General features: G+C 51.8%; 2 protein-coding genes across 3 annotated transcripts; one reads left to right on the top strand and one right to left on the bottom strand.

Moving 5' to 3' along the window:
• Positions 1-337: 337 nt before the first annotated feature.
• On the bottom strand, positions 338-12768 carry LOC105182358 (uncharacterized). 2 transcript variants are annotated; one of them, XM_025299973.1, is made up of 6 exons: positions 12445-12768; positions 2612-4639; positions 2194-2511; positions 1469-1708; positions 914-1384; positions 338-635 (listed from the first exon to the last, which is right to left on the bottom strand). In XM_025299973.1, the coding sequence occupies exons 1-6, from the start codon at positions 12457-12459 to the stop codon at positions 615-617; spliced, it is 3093 nt and encodes a 1030-aa protein (XP_025155758.1). In that variant the 5' UTR covers positions 12460-12768; the 3' UTR covers positions 338-614. The 2 variants fall into 2 exon arrangements, with proteins under 2 accessions (XP_025155758.1, XP_025155763.1); XM_025299978.1 differs by having other exon boundaries at positions 2254-2511.
• Positions 12769-14269: 1501 nt separating this feature from the next.
• Positions 14270-16439, top strand: LOC105182359 (protein serrate). The gene has a single exon (XM_011139722.3). It carries the CDS (start codon positions 14976-14978, stop codon positions 15672-15674), a length of 699 nt encoding a protein of 232 aa, XP_011138024.2. The 5' UTR covers positions 14270-14975; the 3' UTR covers positions 15675-16439.
• Positions 16440-16564: the final 125 nt, after the last annotated feature.

The following is a 16564-nucleotide window of genomic DNA, read 5'->3' as shown; positions in this document are numbered from 1 at the left end:
GAAACGGAAGAAGGTGCTCGAAATTCCCGGCGCTCCCGGGTCTCCTTTCACCGCACAACTGCGTGTATGCGCATGTATGCGCGACACGCGCGGTGTGCAAATAGTCGTGACACTTGTTGGCGGACATCCAGCTTTGCTGGAAATCGGCGAAAGTGACGATCGAACGTGGCCGGACGGCGAACGGAGGATTAAGGTGGACGGGTGAACGCGACCAGACTATGCGGCGAGAACCGAAACGGGTTTCTAAAGCTGAGGTGCGAGGACGGGGAAGGAGACGACGTGGAGGAGAATCGACGTGACGACGCTCGCGATTTGACCCACCGGGTAAAATCGACCGGGATTTATTGTGGGGTTACTTTTGATGGAAACTTACAAAAAGACACTCGTCCGGATCACGAGATACATCGATCCGCAGTACTGGCCACGATAATCACTTACTACGTAACCTTACCTCGTAAGCTCGAGGCACGAAGCCGTTCGCGACGAAGATGTCGTCGAATCGAGGGAGGGAATCGTGAAACGCGCTCGAAGTTCAAGAAATGAAACACACACTATCAGGCACTCTGTCCACGTACGCACCAACAATTGTCTTTAGCATTCTCCATGTAGATGCGTCATCGCCTGGCACGCGACACCTGTAAGAGACACGCAGAGACTGTTAAAAATGTCGAGGATACTCGAGGAGGAAGAGCAACCGGTCGCGGAATTCGCGCGACGATGAACGAACCAAAGGCGTTTTGGAAGCGCAACTGCTGGTTCTTACGAAATTCAGTCCTAAGAATGAAGTCTGAGAAAATGAAATCCTGTTTCCTTCCGCCAAGCCGCCTTTCGTTCGCCTCAATCGTCTCAATCAATGCAACCAATCTTTGCTTCTCCGTATAGAGAGGTCATTCCGACCAACGGCGACACGTGCCTTCGAGTGTCCTTCGTACAGCACAGGGATCTCAGCTTCGTCCTCGTGATCGTCCTGGTCGCTATCGCCGAGCGAGCCGAACTCCTCGTGCTCCATGATGCCCCAGAGTGGAACACTGTCGGGACCGGTGGAAGCCACCGCCAAGTTATTCACAGCCTGAGGCAGCACCTGGTAGGCCTTCTCGATCGACTCGAACGGGTCGGTCCTGTTCGTTATCACCCCGGTGTCGGTGTCAACCTCCGAAGCCTCTGTCGAGGCTTTCGGGCTCCTCTCCACCGCCATCGTCGTCGTCGTCCTGGGAGTAGTCACGACAGGCTGAGGCGTCACCACGTACACCCGTTCCTTGCTCACCAAAGAAAAGTCCATGGGGAAACCTTGCCATGTGAAGTGATCGTTAATGGTACGTGCGGTGACGATGTCGACGGAGCCTTCGCTGGAGACCTTGTGTTGATCCTTGTCTCCTATTATCACCTTGAACAAGAAACACGGAGGAGGTGTCGCGGACGATCGTTCAAGATTCGGCTCGCCGACCTCTCTGAGCTGTCGCTTAGTTACTTGTATCCGAGGTCCCTCCACGCGGTTGCTGGACGAGGCCTCGTATTTCTGATCGTTGAAGCTGAAGCCGCCCAACGTGAAGCTCTTGACGCTTTCGTCCTTGACGTTTCGGGAATCGTCCGCGTGATCGATGGGCTCGGTGGTTGTCAGGTACTTGTCCGGAATCTGCTTCGAGGGGAAGAGATACGTCTTGGCGGAGCTGGGCGATATCGTGCTGGCGGTTGTGCCCTTCGAGTATTCCTAAATCGAGCACCCGTGAGATTACACCTACAGCGCTGATATCTCTCACAAGATCGCCATCATTCAGTAAAATTTTCGACTTCCACACATCTCTCAAACATCATCTCCCAGAGATTGATTATTTTTAAATTGTTCCCCTCAACTTTATTTTATTTTATATTTATATTATATATTAATTTTATTTTATTTTATATCTATAAATAAATAAATAGAAATGGACGAGACGGACGTAAGAATCATGGGAAACGTATTATATTAATAACGTATTATAAAGCGAGTGTTAATATATCAGAAAAATGTGAGGTCATACTTATTTTCGTTGAACTGTGAACAGTACATTGTACAAATGAAAGATGAAAAGAGGTGGTAAAAGTGTATGCACTTAGCCGCGCAAAGGCTTGCAAAGGAAGCAAGAAAGAGGTCAGTCGGGACAGCTCGGATCGAGCTGAATTGAATTTCAGGGTTGAACACGTTTGCGGACATGCCTGTATCGTCCAATTGTCGATGTTCTTCTGCAGTCTGTGCACGTCTATGGAGTTGTTCACCTTAATGCCGGCCGCCGGCTTGCCGGTGACTTCTTCCGATATCGCAACAGTCGCGTTCTGCCACGTCTGCGGGTGCTTACGACGGCTGGGGTTCACCGGCAGATCGGTCACTTTAATCTTGCTCCGCGACTCTTCGCTCACGTAATTGTCGCGGCCGGAGTCGCCTCTGTAGGAGACCTTTCGCCCGTAATTCTGCTCGCGCACCGGCTGGAACGGAACCGGCGTGTGCTTCGACGTGTACGGTATAATTACCTGCACCTAAATAATTCAAATTGCAAACGATAAAAAGGTAATAAGAAACGTGCCCTCCTTGAGACACCGCGACCGAGCCTCTACTCGACCGAGCTTTCAGCGTCACCTTTTTATTTCTCTTCGGGCCCTGCTGGCTGACGTCCCGAGTGTCGTTCGTGTCCTCGGCATCGACGTCGACATTTTCAGCCGAGCCATCATACTCAGCCTGCTGGCCGTCAACGTAAACGTTCGCCGAGGAGCCCCAGAACGATCCTCTCTCCGTGCTCCTCGAAGTCGTCGACGAGACATCTGGTCGGAAGTATCCCGTCAAGCTGTGACTGAGCGACTGAAAGTAGGAGACTTTCTGTTCTCCGGGCTCCGTTCTCGGGCCGTGGTAAACACCGCTGGCGACCTGAGCGTTCGCGCTCTCGTCGATCGAGTTCGACTTGTCGGGGTCGAGCGACCCCGACAACTCGATCGTCTTCAGCAGGCCGTTCGCGGGGAAGCGCGACTCCGTGTAGGCGGGAGCACCTGGAACACCGCCGACGCCGAAGAGCTCGACGCCGGGCGGCAAGGTCGTCGCAGCGCGGCCGGTCTCGGCACTCTCGTTCGAGTCCGTGAGCGCGTTAGAGGTCGGCGGTATCGGGGACAAGTCCGTCCGACTTTCACCTTTGTGCGTGAGATCTAGCAACGGTGACTCTTCAAAATGTATTGGATCTTCAATCTTCGCGGCAGATCCATCCGCGGCGCGCGGAGGCGCGTGGGAATCCGTAACGACGCTGCTGCTGGAGGACAAGTCGTTGTAGCGATGCTCGTAATTGTTCGGCGGCCGGTCCAGGCCGGAAATTCCATAGTTACTGGGGGGATTCGGGACGATCCTGCTGGAGTTATCGAGAAGATCGCCCGCTCCCGCTCCCGCTCCCAAAGACTGATGATCCGCGACAGCCAAACCGCCGAAGAAGCCTCGCTGATCCGTAGGACCGAGCGTGACTCGATGATGACCCACGGTGTCGTCGAATTTTTGCGCGTTCACCGCAGGATCCACCGCATGACCTTGAGTGACCTGGCTGCCGCTGGAGAACAAATCACCATGACCGCCGAGACTCTGAACGTGCGGCTCTCCCAATCCACTGTTGCTCGCGCCAGTAGGGGTGTAGCCGAAATCCTGATGAGCGAGCCCTGGACTCGAGTGAGCCCAGGAGCCACTCGGATAGATGTTTTGCCGAAGATGCGCGTTATTAGGAGCCGAAGCCGCTACAGTCGGGAAGACGTCATTGCTCAAGAGGGGATCGTTGCCAGACGGTGGGGCTGCGTCCAGGTACTCCGCGATTCCGCCTAGAGTGGGTAGCTGGACGGGGTAATTAAAGTCCGTCGCTTGAAAGAGCGGAGGGCTCGCTCCGGGGTATAATTGTGGACTCGGTAGCGGACTGAGCAAGGCCGCGTTCTGGCTCGCGGTGGACGACGGTGGCGCGAACGAGAGGTCTGGAGCCCGGACTTGTTGCGAGGCAGCGTGGTAGGCGTCATGAGTGCTAGGGTTTTGGGGTGGTAAGTAGCCCCCGCCCGAGGGTGACGACTGCAGCGGCAGCGACGGCAGCGACGGTGCTGCGACGAAGGACGCGTCGGCCGACGAGTGATGAGGCGCGTCGGCGTTGATCGGCACCCAAGGCACTTTGTCGCAGGGATTGCAGTTCCTCTTCGGGGCGTGATGCTCCGTGGAATGGTGGTTGAAGATCGGCGGTAAAGGTGGCCTGTCGTAAATCGGAGGCGACGAGTCACCATAACCGCTCGCGGATGAGCCGGAAATCGGCGGGAGAGGAGGAGGAGGTTGGATGAACTTCGGCTGATGGGGGTGAGCTTCGAGACGCGGCGGTGGCGGTGGCGGTGGCGGTAGCGGCGGCGATTGCGACGAAGGAACGTAGTTGAAGGGGTTCAACCAGCTCATCAGCTTGGAGAAGTAGCCCGACTCGGTCGGAGGTACCAACCTCGCGGTCCTGCCGGGCGGGAACTTTGGCGGTGGCGGTGGGACCAGGTACTCGTTCAAGCCGATCCTGCGAGCGCGTCGAGCCAGGTCCGGCCGTTCCATGTCCCGGGCGTTCTTGAAGGACGACGGCGATGCGCCGAGAGCGCATGCCAGCAACGCTGAAAACAGCAAGACCTGGAACGCGAGAGGGCGTCGCATTAAAGTCGTAATCTTGCGCATGGGGAGGAAGGATCGGTCGAACTAGCCCGAAGGATCAACCTGGCACCAGGCGCATTTCCGCTGAAAGCAGCGGAATTTCTGGTTTTTTGGGCCATGGATCCGGAATACCTGTATCTTACTGTCTTGCGACTTTGCTCCGATTCCGCAGGAAACGGAACAAAGTCGCAAACGGAAGTTCTTTTACTCCTGCGGACGAAATCCGCCTCTGCGTATCGGAAATCCACTTCCTTAGCCAAGACGTGCCTTCGATGCGACCGGATTTGTCGCTGCCTGCAGATTACCCTGCCGGCTGAGGCGCCGCGAACCCTCTGCGTGCGCACAGAGGACGAAGAGAAACATACGAGATGAGGGGTACGCGCATGGTGGTCGTTGAAATTGATGGTCGCGCGCGCACCAACAGCGGTCTTTCTCCGCGCTCTCGTGGCGACACCACGTCGATATCACTCGAGGTATCATTTGGCGAACGAAAGCCCGCGCGCGTTATGTTATTATGTATACTTCCCGCGACAGAGTAGTCAATGGCGGGACGGAAAGGAGAATAAGCCGCGCGCGCGCGCGAGCGCGCGAGCGAGCGAGCGAGCGAAGTGGGTCGGCCCGTGAGAATCGTTCTGCGTCGCCGTGGATTATGTATGCCGTGCGCGAAACTAAGACACGTCTTCTCTCCTTCGTCGCTCCGCGGCAGCGGAGTCCTCGTTGGGACTCGGTTTTCCTCTCCTTAGTCCTGGATTCAGCTGATTACCCCGCTTTAACGCGCCACTTCGGGGGCTCCGGCCGCGCGCGCGCGCGCGCGCGCGCGCGTGCGCAGGTCGGCGAGGAAACGCGTAGCGCAGTGAAATTCCAAAACGGGCCTTCAGAACGAGCGAGGACGCCATCGAGCTGGCTGCCGCGACTCTGCGAGCTGCAGGAATACATTCGCAATCATTCAGCGCTCGAGGAAAATACGGCCAGCCGTATGTCAGCCAGTCATTACCGATGCAGAGAGGCGACCGGGGGTCAAAAGGCACGGGAACTCAGCGATATCAGCGATGAGACTCGAGAAACTAGCCGTGTGCGTCATTGAGATTGCTCGCGCAGTGATCTCGCGCCGGCAACGAAGACGAGGAGAGACTCCGCGAAGAGCACCGAACGCGTCCTGCCTGAGGGAAAAGAATTCCGGTTCTCGGAAGCGAATTTCGTCCGCCAGGAGTCAGAAGTTCCCCGCGTTTCCCGCGGGACCGAAACGAAACCGAACCGAATGGTAACGCAGATTTCTTTCAGTTTCCGCGGACGAAATTCGGCTCGGAGAGCCGGGAGAGACGAACGAAGCGCGGCGCGGCGCGGCGGACGGGAGGATTCGAGGACTCGCGGCATTCCGCTCGCGCGAGTCGCCGTGCGATGAGATTCTCCCACGTCAATTGAACAAGAGACGCCGAAGGGAGAGCTTCACGTGCCAGTTCTTCGCATGCTCGGCCACGTGTGTATATACTGTCACCCCTTCTCTCTCTCTCTCTCTCTCTCTCTCTCTCTCTCTCTCTCTCTCTCTGTCTCTCGGTCTTTCAGTCCGTCTTTCGCAGCACCCTGTCTCTTCCGTGAGAGCGAGAACGAGAGTAATCGCGTAGGTGACCGTGTTCACTCGGTCCGCGAGCCGGAAGCCGCGTAGGAAAGTGAAGAAACGGAAAAAAGAGGAGAGAGACAGACGCGCGGCTTTCGCGCGTCTAATGGCGCGTTACACGCGCCGCAGCCGTGCATTATGCAAATTGTCGCGGACAATGTGAGTACAACGTCGCGCATAATCGCATGATGAAGAACGAAAAGTCGCTCGCGATACTCAGTTTTACGCCGGTTTGCTCCTGTGTGTGTGTGTGTGTGTGTGTGTGTGTGTGTGTGTGTGGGATGTGTGTAATAATAATAATAATAACATGGCGAGCTCCTGAACGAGCTCGGTTCGTCTGCGCGAATCTCTCGCGCGCTGAGCTTGAATATTCAGCATCCGCGATATCCCACGTCTCTCCGCTGCCTCTTTCTTGCTCGCCGACGTCGCGACGGCGCGTCGACACCTTCGTGCTCGCGGTGGCGCGATATAGCACCGCGACACTGTTTCTCCCGACAGGCGGCTGCTTAATGAGAGGAGTCAGAGTAGGCTACGAATACCCGGCAGCTATTAGACGGACACGCGGCTCGAAGAAGAATAGCGATCCGCGAGATCAAGGACGGGGCGGGCGTCCAGTCGGGATCCGAGCAGATAGATTCGATTTCTCGGCCATCGATCGATGAGGGAACAGCTGGGCTGATGAGAACACGCGGATTTGGCACACCGGTCATCATTATCATCACTATCATCATCATCATCATCATCATCATCATGATTCTCATCGACAAGCGGACATTCGTCGCGTGATCGAGCAGAGTCCGGATAATTCTCTCGCTAACCCCCTCCCCTCCACCGTCCCTGTGCTACCAGCGTTGCTCGTCTCTTCTCTTTTCTCTAATCGTCAAACGAGTCGTCACGCTCGTTTAGAGGAAAGATTACGGCCCCGCCGAGCCGCGGCGATACGTCGCTCCCGACCACAGCGCGGGATCACGGGGTCTTGACACAAAAGAGATGCAAGATGAGAAAACGCGCACGGGCGCATTCGCGCAGCAGCGTAACCACGTGGCCGTGGCGCGATTGAGGCGCCGTAAATCTGTGAGAACAGCGAAGCGAGCCGAGCCGAATCGACGGGAATCCACGCAGTGAGCGAGGAGAACGATCAGAATCTCGCGCAAATTGTACGGCGCTCTTCAAGCCCTAATTTTTCCCCCAAGCGGAAATCATATCATTACCATCGACGCTAATCTCTCCCGGCGGTTACGACCGCCTGTAATTGCTCGTTGCAACTTGATCCTCTTTGTTTCCCCCCCCCCCCTCCTCACCACCCGCCAACCTACGCCAATTTCCTGCTTTGGAATATTTGTCGGACTTTTTTCTCAGCGCATAAATTGATGAAAGTGCACCGTTCGTTCTTCTCGTCCCGCGTCGTTTCGAATTGGGAAATGTCGCGGTAAAAATCAATAAAGAATAATCACTCGTGTTAATGAGCGATCGCGGTAGCAAATTACTACCAACGTTCATGACAGTCGGATATTGATGTAACACGCGTGTACGCGTCACAGATACTAATGAACGTCCGACCGAAAGTAGCAAGCCCACAAGCACTGACAGTGGCCGCTTCGTCATTAAGAACATCTCATACGGAGAGAGAGAGAGAGAGAGAGAGAGAGAGAGAGAGAGAGAGAGAGAAAGAGAGAGAGAGAGAGAGAAGTTCATTACTGAAATATCCGATTATTAAAATTGATTACGCCACTGCGCTCGCACGCGCGCGCAAAGTCGTCACCAAACGGTGGATGTGGCGGGCACATACACGCGTAATGTAGGTAAGTGGGCTGTGGGTATTACGAGAGTCGAAGAGCCCGCAGTGAAAGAAGACGATGTAACGCGGGACCGCGCGCGTGGAAGTGTGAGCGCGAGTATGTGTGTACGTGTGTGTGTGTGTGTGTGTGTGTCGGAAAATGAACACCGATGCTAATCGAGACGAAACGCCACCGATCACGAGGCTGCGCTCTCGTTACTTGGGATAACGTCGGCCGAAATGAAACGATTATCATTGATCGGCGAGAAATCCCGTGAAATCGACGTACGAAACTTTCGATCGATCCTCCGCGAGACTGCGCCGCGCATTTCCTTCGCGAGCGACGTTGATGGAATTGCCGATTAACGCTAGAGCTGCCGAGCGATCGAGAACGATGGTTCTCGTAAGGGTCACTGAAATTTGCACAACGATGCGTTTTCTATTTTTCTATTTCTCTTTTCTCACGGACATTGAAGCTCCGAGAGATAAATAAACACCCTTGCCTTTGCATAATATTTTTTGCATAGTATTTTTTCCAAAACCTGTCGCTTCGGCCACCTCGGTGGAGGCCGATCACGTTAAGCGTCGGTAGTTTCAAGCTGAAGGATTTCGAGTTCCCGACGAATTTCGAGAGGGACATCACGCGGATTACGTTCGAGATCGAGGACGTAGTCACTTTTCACAGTTTCCAAATTCCAAGATCTCGCCGGGTCTCGGCGATCCCGTGGGAACGGCCGGGTGAAAATTGAGGGGACCTCGACGAGAGCTTGAAGAGGAGACGGGCGCTAACGGTGCTTCTCGGAGGCGCGGGTGACAATCGCAGGAGCGTCGGGAAGGAGAGAGTTAACGTCGTCATATTTTCGTCGCGAATCGCTCCGGTTGAACGCGCGTCCAGTGCCTGCGCGAGCAAATCGCAGCTAATTTTATCGCAGCTGATCGAAGCTCAAGACCGAGCAATGAACTATACACCCAAAAAAGAAAAGTAATTTCAGAACAAGCGGGATCATCTAAATTTCAGAGGCAATTTTGTTCTTACGTATGGACGCTTCAAGATGATTCCTCCAAGATTAAGAGGAAAATATTACAAATACATTATTCTTAAAGTTAAAGAGATTATATGTTACATATATGTATAATGCAAATCTTATTGATTTTAATAATAAATTTTCTCTTTTGTATACATAGAGAGAATAAAGGCCGAATTCAGATTACATTGGGAAATGCTTCGTAAAATAAAAGAAAGCCTGACCCACATTGGCGACGAGTGCGTCGGTATTGACAGCTCTCGTCATCGTCGCCGTCGCCGTCGTCGTCGACGAGCGAGAAAATGCGTCTGACAAACGGAAGAAGGTTTCACCTTTATTTTGTCAACGCGATCGTCGACTCACTCGTCGCGCTTCTTCGGACTAACGACGCGCCGCGAGGCAAGCGAGGCGTTGCGTCACTCGTGTGTGTGTGTGTGTGTGTGTGTGTGTGTGTGTGTGTGTGTAAGTTAAAGCACGCGAGTTTCCGATACATCCACTTGGAGCCGCGATGTTGACAAATTGCTGAACGTCACGAGGAGAGTGCTGACACCGTTTTTCTTTCTCTTTCTCTCGCTCCCCGATTCGACGCGTCATTCAGCCGGTCGAATTTTTTATTCGAATTTCATCCAGTCGGTGCCAATTCATTATTCCTCGTTCAATTCATTATTCATTATTCATCAGCTTGGCTGCGACGAGCAATTTGTTCGCCATTAATCGTCGTTGACTATCGATCGACTCGTCGATCCTCGTCAGTGATCCTTCGCCGACGATCCGACGGCAGGACGCAGGATCTGCTCTGTCACTCGCGCTAGGATAGGACGCGACGTCGTCATCGCCGGTCGGTGCGAACTTTTCGACTCTGACCCAGTACTCGCGGTTCCTGCGTTTGAAAGTTTGGAAACGCCGCGCCGACTCGAAGTGGATAAGTAGCTCTTCTCTCACGTTCGTTTGCAGATGTGTGAAGGACACGCGTGAAGGTGTTCGCGCACCGGCTTCGCTTCAATCATAACCGGCCCGATAAAGCGTGACAATAGAAAGTAAGCCTAAAATCTCCTCCTCCTCGGAGAGGAGGATTTCTCGCGCTCCTACGGCCTCATCCGTTATCAGTGGTGACACCTCGAGCTGAATCTGAAGCGACGAGCTTAATATCGCGCGGAACTCTACACTCCACGGAACGAGAGGAGTACTTCGATCCTTGATTGAACGAGTGAGAAAAACCGAGAAAACGTTCGAACTAAGACAATCCTACCTTTCCTGGGAATAAATTCTTCAGTCGTGCAACTGAATGAGGACTGAGGGCGAAAACTCGCCGACGAGAAGCGGTATTTCCGTTACCGCGACCGAATCATTCGCCTGAATATGCGGCTACATTAAAACTCCATTGAGATAATTGAGAGCAATTGTACCGAGTAGAGAAACCTTCCGCAGGAATCGTTCTTTTCCTACAACTGAATTCCTGTCTGCTCCCCTGGACTGCGACAGGAAATTCAGTCCTACACTAACGGAGCTGTGCTCTTCCCGCGTAGCGGAAATATCAACATGCGCGCAGAGTGATTCCATTTGCGCGAAGAAGAAGTTGCTGTAAATTATACTCGAAGCCTCGGTGCTCTTCGAAGCTCCGAATTTTTCGAATCTTCGGGAGGCATCGAATAACACAATTTCAAAATATGAATATTCGAGGAGCGCGTGAATGTTCGGGATTTCGAGAACTCGGAGGTGCGTGCGACTAAACAAGTGCATTATTAAAGTTTCACTAGGAGCTTGGATGTACACTACTGGAGAAATTGTGAAAACTCGAATAGCATTTTGCAAAAACCGCAATAGTTATTATTAGGTTGGTGCAAACATAATTGCGGTTTTGATCGCTATCGCGATTTTGCAAATTTTCACATTAACAATTAAAAGAGCCTCTAGATGTGGTCATTTTCAGTCATTAATAATCCATTACGATTTTTGTAAAATGACTTACATGACTTTCCCTCTCAGTTTGATTGAATTGATCTTCACAATTGTTTGTTCCCAAAAAATCGCGGACACCCTGTATTTCGAATCTTCGAGCAACGTTCAGAGGTTCGAAGCTTCAAGTTTCAACTTTAAACGTCGATTATTATATCGAGGCCACGGAACTCTGAGTATATGAAACGATATCTTCTCTTTATCGCTTTTATCGATTTTATCGTTACGTTTTCGGAAACCGCGTTCGGAAACTAGATGAAGCGTATGAATCGAGAAGCGACAGATTTAGGTCGCTTAGAGTTTCCCTCTTCGACTGGCGCCGCGCCAAACGGCCTGATCGTTCGCCTCGAAAGCGACGTACCTCTTTGTCATTTGTTCGTCTCGTGCGCGATCGGCGATTCATGGCGCGCATAAATCAGCCGCTACTTTCGAGACACAGCATTAACATACTACTTCGAACGTTGCGCTGCGCGCGGGCTAATTAAAGTACATGACTACAGATGTTTTCCCCGGCGATACCGATTTCCGCGAAATCTGTCCCAAGGAGATCTCAGGAAGATTTGAGACGAGTCGAGTCGAGTCGAGTCGAGTCGAGTCGCGATAGACTTTGCAAGGTAACAGCAGGCTGGCGCCAAATATTTGTTATTCATCCATCAGACTCTCTCCCAGAAAATTTGGCCATCAAAAGCACGTGAGAAGTACTCGTTGGATTTCTAGACAAATTATCAATTTCTTCGAAATTGAAGGATATAATTTTTTATTTTATTTAACAATTACGACAAAGCTTCCAACTTGCCCGCAAAATTACACACGCGCGCGCGCTACCGCTACCACTTCTCCATAATTATCTGCAATATATTGTAATTACGAGGTCCATTAATTGCAACGGTACTCGTCAACTCGTGCGTGTCGAGTACGCAAACAAATTCGAGGCGATTTCACCGACGAGACGACCTCTCGTGCGGACTCTCGTGCGTTTATTCCACTTATACGCGATATAAATTGCATTGGCTTTGGAAAACGCGACATATTTTTTTATTTTATACAAACCCTCCACGGCACCTCACAATCCTTCGCGGCGCACGACTCGCCGCGTTATCCTCACGCGTGAAGGTCGAGCCGAGTCGAAGTATGGATATGTGGAATTCACCGAGAGGACGCGTTCATGAATTTCTACAAACCTGCGCTTTTTTGTTTTTTAATCACGAACCGATCACGAACATTTCGTACATTTCATCGCGTCATCACCGAGCAGCAAGTCGATAACGATTCAATAAGTTCAGGATGTCACGTCGATGTTGACGATATCGTTGACCCGACGACTACCTGCTGCCGGCCGTTTGTGCTCGGAATAAGCGAACTAACTAAGCGGCGTCTTCCGTTTACTATTACTATCGCTGCTGCTACTCACTCTTCGAGGATCCATCTCTCCCACAGTCAGGACCTTCCCATTAGAAACATGTCACAAGTCGCACGCGGAAAACGAGATCTCACTGCTCGCGTCCCCTATGTCTCTCGTCAAATCGCGACAACACTGCGTGAATATCTCCCGCTAAACTCTCTCGCTGCTACTCCGTCATCCTCGCGACACTGCCAGAGAGCGCGACCGGCGAGAGAGCGCGAGGACCCGGGATCCTCCTCCACGCCACGCGAAGGTGAAGGTTGAAGTGGAAGGACGCAGGATCGAAACGGCACCACGATCACACGTGCGGAGGGGGCGAGACGGGGGGAGGGGGGGGGGCGAGGTGGAGGAAATGGGAGGAAAGACGCGCACTTGACCAGGGTCAAAGAGAGAGTCCATTGGAGCGTCTTCGGCCCAAGTCGCTTATATACATCCGCGCGATTCTCTCCTTCTTACCTGTCACCCCTCTCTCGCTCGCTCTTTGCGTCCTTCCTTCCTTCCTTGCGTCTTCGCACCTTTTCCTCCACTCCGGAGAAAACGGAGTCTTCATCCTTGTTGCGACCATAACTAATGATAACCTAATCATAACTTCGACATCGCTGTTATGCGAAGGAACGAAGGGATCCGCCTTGTCCGCCTGGAGGGAGAACCCTCCAATAACGATGAATGCTGGAGGCAAGCACCCGCGTAAATTCGAGACGCGTGGACTGAAATATCCGTCGAGTGGATGTAAAAGTTTCTCGAGTGGTCTCGACGATCGATCGCTGCCTGCTGCGTTAAGTTTTGTCGCGTTGACCGTTTTACCGCGCTTCTTAATTAACAAGTGAAGTTAATAAATAAGACGCAAGATAAGAAAAAACAAGTTACATGTAAATAAACACACAGTTAATAAGTAAAGCAAGCTTAATAAGAAAAGATGAAAATAAACAAAGTTATATATTAATCGATAATTATTATATTAATTTACATTACATTAATTTCATTCATTCATATTAATTTTATATCATTATATTAATACGATTGATTTCACCTTGAAAAGCGCTGAAAAGCGGCCGTGACGGGAAGCCGACACGAAACGAGGTAGAGAGAGAAGGTACGTAATTACACATCGGTGCAAAAGTATCCTTGGTATAATTCAATCATCGGTTTAAGCTTCCGTATACAATCAACGGGAGTCACCGTGGTGGCAGCGACAGCGGCAAAATGAGTTTCCGAACTGGCGACGGCAAGACGCAACATAAATCTCCGAGACATACGCGGAATACGCGTACGCCGCGACCTATTTCGACCCGGCGCGCGCGCATGGACGTGCGGAATATGCACGCATAATCGACGCACCGTGCCACGGCACGCACAACACCGCGAGCAGTGTTACGTTCAGGCGCTAAACCCAGGCGCGTCGCTTTCTCGTCGCTTTCTGGCGATTTTGTATTCCGTAGATTCACCCTCGATCCTCCTCGCCGTAAGGTCGTCGCGTTCAAAAGCACGTGTGTGTGCACGCGGAATCGTTTCACCTGGAAAGAATCGTCGGGGATTTGTCCCAGCTGCCGCGTCTCGATTTCACGACATCGAGCATGCGGCGCTCATATTTCTCATCGTTCAGCGGGTCGCGCTGATAATATACGACATCGAATTATTGTTCGATTGCGTTCAGAGAAAATCGGGGAACTGGTAGAACTGGCAAAACACTACTGTGAACAACTATAATTGTTATAATAATAATAATTCTCTTAATAGTAATTATAATTTTTATTTTATTTTTATTTTTATTATAATAAATATTTGATTATAATAAAGATAAAGATTATAATAAAACTTTGATTAATTTCCTCGAGACACATATATTAATTAGATATATTTAATATCTTTCTTTTTTAATTCAGGTATTTTGAAATGTCAATTTTCGTCCGTTCCCCGTTCAATCGTCCGTTAGCTCCTGTGACAAAACGAATAAAATTTTAATATCAATTTTCTCACACTGATATTCCCCATTTTAAAATAGCAATTTCTGGAATGACACATTTTTCTCTCCAATTCGCTCGTCGACAAGGATATAACAAACATTACTATGACATGAACAAATACGTACCGCAAAATTCCACAAGAGAAAATTCCAGCAGAGGGAAAACAATACGATTGTCGCATTAAAAAGAAATGTCTCTTCAATTGAATTGAATCCTATTCTTTCGACTTGAATAAACCCACCCCTTTCAAGGAGGTCAAGAGAAAGCGATCTTGACAAATCTTGAGGAACACCGACATTAGAGACTTTCGTGGAAAGTTTCGGGCAACGGAGTGCAGATAAGAGACACGAACAATGAAACCAAAGAATCGCGTTATCTGTGCCTACATGTGGCCAGAGACGCGCGACAATGACCTTGGCTTAGATCCTAGTTCAAACCAGCCCACGATAACGTGGGCGACGAGTTCGTGAGGAGATAAGATCGAATGATAAAACTCGCCGCGCGTAAATGCGCGAGCGAAAACAGTAGCGTTGCAGCGTCGACCGTGCAGCAACAACGCGAGCAGACGCGAGCGATATGGCGAGGTTCTTCTTCATCTTCGCCCTGTCGTGCTTCCTGACGTACTACCTGATCAGAGTCGCGGAGGCGCAGACGGCGGCGCCAATCTGCCCGAAGATCGGCACCTTCGTCGTCTACGACGGCACGTGCAAGAATTATTACATATGCGTGGACGACGGCTCGAGACTGCTGCCGGTGATGCTCGCGTGCGCCCCCGGAGCGGTGTTCGACGAGGTCCTGAGAAAATGCGTGGCCGGGGCGACGTGCCAGCAGACGAGCGCACCGATCAGCTGCACAGAGGGCGGCGCCTTCGAGATCTACGACGGCACGTGCAGGAATTATTACGTGTGCATGGACGACGGCGAGAAATTGGTCGCGGTGATACTTTCATGCGCCCCCACGGCCGTGTTCGACCCTGCTCAGGGCAGGTGCGTAGCCGGGGCGACGTGCTTTCAAACGACGACGACGACCACGACGACCACGACGACGACGACGACGACGACGCTGATGCCGCCCACCACCGCGCTACCTTGCGTGCGATACGGCAGATTCGAGATACCGGACGTGAACTGCAAGAGGTATTACCTGTGCTACTGGGATGGTACCCGTTACACCATCATGGGCAATCTCACGTGCCCGAACACCCTGGTGTTCGAGCCGGCATCGGAGAAGTGCGTGCCGCCGGCGCAGTATCCTTGCCCGGGGTTAGTGGGATAAACGGGTCGCGTCCCGCGTCCGCGCGCGGATCGCGCAGGGGTTGGGATCCGCAGGATGCGCGCCAAGTCGACCTGGCGTCGACTTGGCGAGGATAATGCGCCCACGTTGGCGACCGAGCGTTGATGGCCTAATAAACGAGCTTGCCGAGTAATCTGTTTCTCGAGATAGTCGGCGAAGATAGTCAGGCGCTGAAGACAGCTCGATCAGTGATGTGTTCGAGAGAAGCTGAGAATAGGAAATAAAACAGAAGGCACTTTTTTTTTCTCGTCTTCCTCTCTTCTCCCTTCCTCCACGAATAGCGGGAATAAGGAATTGTTTGCCACTGGAAATGCAAAGGGTGTGGAAAAAAGGGGCCAGCCAGTTAAACGGACGAGCGAGTCTCCGGCTATCGCGCGCTTAACAGCGCGGCTTATCGGCCGCGGCATTATTTTTTGAACTTAATGGAAACAATAAAAGTGCACAACAATTCGTCGTTAGCGCGCGATCCGTTATAGGCGCGCAGCGATTGCGGCTGTTCGCGATTAATTACTTTCGCGTGTTATTAATACGCGAGCTATAATCGAGCCCGTGCGACAATCGAGGGCGCGCGCGTTACCTTGTTAAAGATTATTAAATGCCGCAAATATCAATTTCCCTCTCCCACCGCGGCGCAAAAGCCGCGAGACGGGCCGTTCGGCGGGCAGCATTGTCGGGATAATTATTGGAAATTGCGCCAACGCGTAGTAATTGTAAATATTTGTCTCGTGTGAATAATAACTACAGCCTGCTTACAATCGCAAACGCACGTCGCGCTCTGCTCTGCTCTGCTCTGCTCTGCTCTGCTCCGCTCTGCTCTGCTCTGCTCGTAAAAATTCATCAACGCGTTTAAGTGAAAACGGGGGGTATATCGT

This window comes from Harpegnathos saltator, unplaced genomic scaffold, assembly GCF_003227715.2.
Source record: "Harpegnathos saltator strain DR-91 unplaced genomic scaffold, Hsal_v8.6 scaffold104, whole genome shotgun sequence".
Lineage (NCBI taxonomy): Eukaryota > Metazoa > Arthropoda > Insecta > Hymenoptera > Formicidae > Harpegnathos > Harpegnathos saltator.
The sequence above is the reverse complement of the archived record's forward strand: the minus strand, read 5'-3'. Positions and strand labels throughout refer to the sequence as shown.

Coding starts and splice junctions, on each gene's coding strand:
- LOC105182358 (XM_025299973.1), bottom strand. Junction 2,512..2,611: donor GCCCGAAGAGAAATAAAAAG/GTGACGCTGAAA, acceptor TGAATTATTTAG/GTGCAGGTAATTATACCGTA. Junction 636..913: donor TGTACGAAGGACACTCGAAG/GCACGTGTCGCC, acceptor TGTCTCTTACAG/GTGTCGCGTGCCAGGCGATG.
- LOC105182359 (XM_011139722.3), top strand. CDS start 14,976: ATGGCGAGGTTCTTCTTCATCTTCGCCCTGTCGTGCTTCCTGACGTAC.